General features: G+C 41.9%; 1 protein-coding gene across 1 annotated transcript; it reads right to left on the reverse strand.

Moving 5' to 3' along the window:
* Positions 1-2,697: 2,697 nt before the first annotated feature.
* Positions 2,698-3,492, reverse strand: LOC121855332 (predicted GPI-anchored protein 58). Its single transcript, XM_042350226.1, has one exon. The coding sequence runs from the start codon at positions 3,490-3,492 to the stop codon at positions 2,698-2,700; it is 795 nt and encodes a 264-aa protein (XP_042206160.1).
* Positions 3,493-8,938: the final 5,446 nt, after the last annotated feature.

Here is an 8,938-nt window from a genome sequence, read left to right on the forward strand (position 1 = left end):
TAACCCAGTGCAAGAGAATCCGTAATCACATATTAAATATTTTAAATGGAAACTTGAGATTGAAACCTTATCATGACAATACTCAACAATGTTAACTCTCCTCTCCTCGCTGGATGACAGCTCACCCCTACACCATATGGGTTGGGTTGGGTTGGGTTACATCAAGAGCCCAGTTTACCTGTAACCTTTGTAAAACTGACATTGCTGTAGGTAACGAGGAGAGTGTGGCTTTAAAGAGCGCGCGCGCACACACACACACACACACACACATTCACTTCCTCCAGCACTCACTGTCTTGTCAGCTTTCTCGACTACATATACCGCCATCTGGAGAAACGAAAAACGTCTGTAGCTGTCGCCTTCATTGACTTCACACTAAGGCATTTGACCTAGTCGACCACAATTTAATCATCAACAAAGCTATTGACCTCGGGTATCGAAGAAGTCTTATACCATGACTTACAGGCTTTCTCAGTAACCGACGCCAAGCTGTACGCTTCCGAGGGGCTGTCTCCCAAGGCACCAAGGCACCAAGACGGGACCATTATGCTTCCTTATGCTCATCAATGATGCCCTAAGAGAAACCCCTGCTCGCTGGAAATATGTCGACGACTCCACCATTGGGATCAGAGTCAACAATTCTGCTCCCGACTATACCGCCCTTCAGGATTTATTGAACAGTCTCCAAAACTGGGCCACCAACAACCACGTCACCAACAACTATACCAAGACCATGGTTATGCACATCAACCTCTCCTCCGACGTTGTCCCACCCCCTTCCATTACTTTAGGTCCCAACACACTCCAGGTTGTAGATTCCACTAAACTTCTCGGCGTCACCATAGACAACAAACTAAATTGGAAACCACACGTCAGTGAAGTTGTCAAATCCTCTAGTTTCTGTCTCCACCTCCTCCGCCGACTCAAGTCCCTCCGAGTTCCTGCACCCGAGTTCCTCAGTGTTTACTCAACATTCATACTTTCCCAAGCTCACCTATGCCTCCCCTACTTGGTCTTCCTCCCTAAATGCCACACAACGTAAACACCTAGAAAAAGTGCAAAAGAGGGCATGCAAGATTATTCTCTCCCCTTCCTACTCCACATATCAAGAAACGCTCAACACACTGACCCCCTCGGCTCTCACTGACCATCACCACGACCTCATCTGCAAATTTGGTGAGAAGCTTCTGCACCATCGACAACGGCTCCTACTACCACCTGAGATCCCTCGCCCGAGAATTGCTGTTCGACACCACAACCGCATCCAACCCATACGAGTACGAATGATCGCTATAAGAACAGCCCAGTCCCAACCATTGTAAAAATTAACAATAACTTGTAATCAACCAGTGTGTTCATTCCCAGTCAATCTTACCTTTTTGCACTGTCACTATGTTGAAATGCCCTGTAGTTTGAGCTTCTCCCCACCTAGTTATAATATATCATATTTTTATCACTTATGTTACTTGTATATTATTTGTATATCAAGAGACCCATTCAACAATTGTGTAACTGTATATTTTCAGCCTTCTGGCTGACATGCTCTTTCAATAAACCGTTTATTATTATTATTATTATTATTATTATTATTATTATTATTATTATTATCATTATTATTATTATTACACACACACACACACAGGTGATGGTTGACGGGACACGTGATATAGTCAGGTACAGTACATGTATATGAACACTGTATCGGCGGTGACCTGAGCCTGTGGGGAGGGGGGTGGAAAGCCCGGCCAACCCACACGCGGCTCAGTGCCAAGTCAAAGGTCACGTGTGGCACTGCTGGTGGCACTGGAGGTGAGAGTAAAGGTGATGAACCTGACTACAGTTTCTACTCACCAGCAACCGACCGTTTTGTATTCCATGATATTAATAATAGGTTATATTAACAACAACAACAACAACAACAACAACAACAACAACAACAACAACAATAATAATAATAATAATAATAATAATAATAATAATAATAATAATAATAATAATAATAATAATAATAATAATAATAATAGTAATAATAATAATAATAATAATAATGTAAGAAAAAATAATGATAATAACAACGACTACAACTACAACATTAATAATAATTATAATAATAATAGCAACAACAACAACAACAACAACAATAATAATAATAATAATAATAATAATAATAATAATAATAATAATAATAATAATAATAATAGCAACAACAACAACAATAATAATAATAATAATAATAATAGCAACAACAACAACAAAAATAATAATAATAATAATAATAATAATAATAATAATAATAATAATAATAACACACGTATTATAACTATTAGAGATAAGAAAAGCATTACAGTAACTGGTAAATAATGGTGTGTGTGTGTGTGTGTGTGTGTGTGTGTTGGTTGGTGGCTACACAATAGGATAAAGCTGATGGGACCCGTGTGCACCTAGACACCCCCAGGCCGGCCACTAAAACTGAGGATTTGCTTCGTGTATGTCAGGGTTCAGGTGTTAGGTTAAGGGTGAGTTGGGTTAAGGGAGAACTAGCTTAAGGGGAGGAGGCCAGTAGGTTAGATTAAGCTTAGTCTTGAGTTTGATTGAGTTAAGATTTGGATTGGTTTGGGTTGGGTTAAATTACGCTTGGGTTAGGTTAAGTTAGGGGTCACAGTTTAAATGGTCTCAATCTTAATAGGCCCCCAATTATTAAAGGTACGTAAGACTGGGGCATGCTTGGACTGGGGCATGGGTTGGACTGGGGCATGCTTGGACTGGGGCATGCTTGGACTGGGGCATACTTGGACTGGGGCATGGTTGGACTGGGGCATGCTTGGACTGCGGCATGGTTGGACTGGGGGGCATGGGGATTTGGACTGGGGCATGTGGTTGGACTGGGGCATGGTTGGACTGGGGCATGCTTGGTTCAGGGGCCCACTTGGACTGGGGCATGGTTGGACTGGGGCATGTCTTGGACTGGGGCATGGTTGGACTGGGGCATGCTTGGACTGCGGCATGGTTGGACTGGGGCATGCCCGGACTGGGGCATGGTTGGACTGGGGCGTGCTTGGACTGGGGCGTGGCGGACTGGGGCATGCTTGGACTGGGGCATGCTTGGACTGGGGCATGCTTGGACTGGGGGCCCTTGGACTGGGGCATGTGGTTGGACTGAGGGCCCCGCGCTTGGACTGGGGCATGCTTGGACTGGGACATGGTTGGACTGCAGCATGGTTGGACTGGGGCATGGTTGGATTGGGGCATGCTTGGACTGGGGCATGTGGTTGGACTGGGACCCCGCTTGGACTGGGGCATGTGGTTGGACTGGGGCATGCTTGGACTGGGGCATGCTTGGACTGGGGCATGCTTGGACTGGGGCATGCTTGGACTGGGGCATGGTTGGACTGGGGCATGGTTGGACTGGGGCCCGCTTGGACTGGGGCATGTTTGGATGGGCATGTTTGGACTGGGGCATGTTTGGACTGGGGCATGCTTGGACTGGGGCATGCTTGGACGGGCATGCTAGGATGGGCATGCTAGGACTGGGGCATGCTTGGACTGGGGCATGCTGGACCAATGCTTGGACTGGGGCATGGTTGGACTGGGGCATGGTTGGACTGGGGCATGCTTGGACTGGGGCATGGTTGGACTGGGGCCCGCTTGGACTGGGAGCCGGGAAAGTGTCTCAGATTTAGTCCACACTTCCGGGCTGACAGTAACACACGATCTTTAACCTTAGGCTCTGACATACTGCCTGAAGACCGACTCTCACCTGCCGGGGAGTCATTACACTATCGAGCCGTTTTACCTGAAGGATCTCCAACCCGACTTATTTCACCGGAGGATTAACCACCATAACCCAACCCAACCTGAACTAATCTAACCTATCCTAACCTGACCTAACCTAACCTAACCCAACCTGACCTAGCCAACCCTTAGGTGAAATAAGGTAGTGAGATTGTTCAGGTGATCTGTATAGACCTGTGACTACTGTATGTATGTGGTACGTGTGTGTGTGTGTGTGTGTGTGTGTGTGTGTGTGTGTGTGTGTGTGTGTGTGTGTGTGTGTGTGTGTGTTCAAGAGATGCCAGGTACAGTCACCGGTACGAGCCAGTACAGTGTAATTACATTTTATTTCACCTGAAGATAAACCACCCTATACCTTATTTCACCTGAAGATAAACCACCTATACCTTATTTCACCTGAAAATAAACCACCCTATACCTTATTTCACCTGAAGTAAACCACCCTATACCTTATTTCACCTGAAGATAAACCACCCTATACCTTATTTCACCTGAAGGTAAACCACCCTATACCTTATTTCACCTGAAGGTAAACCACCCTATACCTATTTCACCTGAAGTAAACCCCTATACCTTATTTCACCTGAAGGTAAACCACCCTATACCTTATTTCACCAGAAGAACCAACCCTATTCCTTATTTCACCTGAAGATAAACCACCTACCTTATTTCACCTGAAGGTAAACCCACCCTATACCTTATTTCACCAGAAGATAAACCACCCTATTCCTTATTTCACCTGAAGATAAACCACCCTATACCTTATTTCACCTGAAGGTAAACCACCCTATACCTTATTTCACCTGAAGGTAAACCACCCTATACCTTATTTCACCTGAAGATAAACCAATCCTATACCTTATTTCACCTGAAGGTAAACCACCCTATACCTATTTCACCTGAAGATAAACCACCCTATTCCTTATTTCACCTGAAGATAAACCACCCTATACCTTATTTCACCTGAGGTAAACCACCCTATACCTTATTTCACCTGAAGGTAAACCACCCTATACCTTATTTCACCAGAAGATAAACCAACCCTATTCCTATTTCACCTGAAGATAAACCAACCCCTATACTTTATTTCACCTGAAGGTAAACCACCCTATACCTTATTTCACCTGAAGGTAAACCACCTTATACCTTATTTCACCAGAAGATAAACCACCCTATTCCTTATTTCACCTGAAGATAAACCACCCCTATACCTTATTTCACCTTGAAGATAAACCACCTATTCCTTATTTCACCTGAAGATAAACCACCCTACCTTATTTCACCAGAAGATAAACCACCCTATACCTTATTTCACCTGAAGATAAACCACACCTATACCTTATTTCACCAGAAGATAAACCACCCTATTCTATTTCACCAGAAGATAAACCAACCTATACCTTATTTCACCAGAAGATAAACCCTATACCTTATATTCAGAAGATAAACCACCCTATACCTTATTTCACCTGAGGATAAACCACCCTATACCTTATTTCACCTGAAGATAAACCAAAACCTATACCTTATTTCACCTGAAGATAAACCAAAACCTATACCTTATTTCACCTGAAGCTAAACCAACCTATACCTTATTTCACCTGAAGATAAACCACCTACTAACCTAACCTAACCTTCAAGTAATGCTATATTCATTTAAGAACATTATTAACATTTCACGTCATTAAATACATAACATTGATCCCGTTAAAGCAAAATGCCTTTATACTGTACAACGGACCAACGAACACTCGATCAGTACAGCGGTTCATTAAGCACATGCAACTCTAACACTTGTGATGTAATCGTTAATTTTACCTTGTCAAGCCAAGTGTCAAGGCACATTCGATCTCATCTCATCTCTCTCAACCAGCGTGGGTCCACCTTGAGTCTACCTTGGAGATACCTCGAGCCTACCTGGAGAATATCTTGAGTCTACCTGGGGTATACCTTGAGTCTACCTGAGATACCTCGAGTTTACCTGAGTATACCTCGAGCCTACCTGAGTATACCTCGAGTCTATTTGAGTATACCTCGGCCTACCTTGAGTACTACCTCGAGTCTACCTGAGTATACCTCGAGTCTACCTGAGTATACCTCGAGTCCACCCAGGCATACCTCGAGCCTGAGTATACCGAGTCTACCTGAGTATACCTTGAGTCTACCTGAGTATACCTGAGTCTACCTGGAGACACCTCGAGTCTACCTGGAGTATACCTTGAGTCTACCTGGAGGTATCTTGAGTCTACTCCGGAGTATACCTCGAGTCTACTTGGAGTATACCTCGAGTCTACTCTGGGTATACCTCGAGTCTACCATGTTGTCATCGAGTCCTTGGCCACTGCTCGTACACTCTCACCCAGAAAGAAAATCACATCACCACACGAGTAATGACACAACATAACAACACTTCACAAACACCTCAGGTAAGGGCTGAGGTAATTAGGGAGAAGATTAAACACATTACTGACCTGTAGAAACACTAAAGGATCTTCTACTTGTCTGTATTCACCTTATCTTCTTCTACTTCCCTCTTCCTCTTTTCCTCACACTCCTTCTTATTCCAGTGGCACCCTCCATCCCTCCCCTCTTCTCTCCCTCCTCCTCCTCCTCTTCTTCCATGTTCATTCCCTCCTCCCCCATATCCTTATTCCAGTATTATCCTCCCTCATCTCCCTTTCTTCATCCCACCTCCTCTTCTCCTCCTCCCTATCCTTATTCCAGGAGCATCCTCCCTCTCTCCCTTCCATCCCTCCTTCTCCTTCTCCTTATCCTTATTCCAGTGGTATCCTCACCTCCTCTTCCTTCCTTCCTTCCCCCTCCTCTTCTCTCCTCCACCCCCAGGTATGTCCCCAGGGTCAGGCTGGGTCACGGATGTCCTAAAACGTACAGGAACGACCATACGCATTATACTGCCCTTAGTGCACCCTTACCCCGGTGCTCTCCCAATCCACTTTTTATACTTGTAATTTCCAACACTTAAAACTTTTACTCCCGTGACTAATCGAATGAGTGTGTGTTATGTTTATGTTATGTTGCTATATGTTATGTTATGTTATGTTGCTATATGTTATGTTATGCTACTAGCGTTATGTTATGTTATGTTACGTTACGTTATGTTACGTTATGTTATGTTTTATGTTATGTTATGCCACGAAAAAACCACCCACCCCACGCCACGTTTATGCTATGTTAGCGCTATGCGCGTTATGTTATGCTCATGTTGCTATGTTATGTTATGTTATGCCCCCATATGTTATGTTATGCTCTATGTTATGCCATGTCTTATGTCATGCTTATGTTATGTTATGTCACACGTTATGCTTCATGTTCTTATGCTATGTTATGTTATATGTTATGTCATGTTATGTCACATATGTTATGCTGCTATACAAATATGTTATGTCATGTTGCTATATGTTACGTTGCTATATGTTATGTTATGTTTATGTTATGTTATGTTTTATGTTATGTTATGTTTTTATGTTATGTTATGTTTATGTTATGTTATGTTTTATGTTATGTTATGTTATGTTTTATGTTATGTTTATGTTTTATGTTATGTTATGTTGCTATGTTATGCTATGTTTTATGTTATGTTATGTTGTATGTTATGTTATGTTATGTTATGTTATGTTATGTTATGTTTATGTTATGTTATGTTTTATGTTTATGTTATGTTGCATATGTTATGCTATGTTTTATGTTATGTTATGTTATGTTATGTTATGTTATGTTATGTTATGTTATGTCATGTTATGTTATGTTATGCTATGTTTTATGTTATGTTATGTTGTATGTTATGTTATGTTATTTTATGTCATGTTATGTTATGTTATGATGTTATGTTATGTTGTATGTTATGTTATGTTATTTTATGTCATGTTATGTTATGTTATGTTATGTTTTATGTTATGTTATGTTGTATGTTATGTTATGTTATGCTATGTTACATATGTTATGTTATGTTTTATGTTATGTTAATGTTTTATGTTATGTTATGTTATGCTATGTTTTATGTTATGTTATGTTTGTATGTTGTTATGTTATGTTGCTATATGTTATATCGTGTTTCTATGTTATGTTATGTTTTATGTTATGTTATGTTGTTATGTGTTATGTTATGTTGCTATATGTTATGTAAATGTTTTTTATGTTATGTCATGTTTTATGTTATGTTATGTTTTATGTTGTTATGTTATGTTGCTATATAAATACTCTGATATATACGCTCACACTCACTCACAAAGAGTACTTACATACATACACACTCTCACACATATATCCAACACACATCCATCTCCACACACACACCCAGACCTCCACTCATCCTCCTACCTCTCAACCCCCACCATCCTCTTCACCAACCCCCACACACACTCTTCTCATCATCAAGTCCATTTTACAGCATCTTTCAAGTCCATATTTTCACTCATTATATATCCCGTGAATAAGCCCATAGTTTTTTCAGCCTCACACAATCAATGACACTGTTGGCATTTTTCACACGCTGGATAATGTTGTTGGGTAAAAGGTGTAGCGGGGTGACAAGAGGTGATTGTTGAGGGAAGCCGGCCTGGTATTAATAGCTGAATACGTCAACCTTCAACCTCTGTAAAATATACTTTGTGTGGGGTTGTTTTAGTTGTCGTAATGCGTGGTGAAAAAAAAAGTGCTTTATACATCTATACATAAAAACATACATTCATACATATACTACTACTTTCCTATCAATCGGAATCGAGTATGACGATCATCCAGCTATGATACGATGATATGAGTTATTAAGGATGTCACCTAGGTTGGTGAGTTCTGAGGTGACTAAAGAGGCCGATACAGGACCGGCAGGGTGTGGGGGCTACATCTAGTGCGGAGGCGGCGGCTGCGTCTTTCTGGCGTTTGCGCAAGACTGCCTCGGTTTGCAGTCGGCCAATTCGAAAGTATCGACACCTTTTGTGTGGTGCTCCTCCGAGCGTTATGGTGAAGAGTAATTGTCTCCCAGGTGAGGGGTCGATTGGCACTTTTTTCAGGTTTGTCTAAGACTATCCTTATACCTTTACGTTGCCCGCCAGAGTTACGTTTACTATTTGTTAGGTGACTGTAAAGTAGCTGCTGAGCAATACGTAACCGAACGAAGTAATACTGA

This window comes from Homarus americanus, unplaced genomic scaffold (assembly GCF_018991925.1).
Source record: "Homarus americanus isolate GMGI-L3 unplaced genomic scaffold, GMGI_Hamer_2.0 scaffold26002, whole genome shotgun sequence".
NCBI classification, from domain to species: Eukaryota; Metazoa; Arthropoda; class Malacostraca; order Decapoda; family Nephropidae; genus Homarus; species Homarus americanus.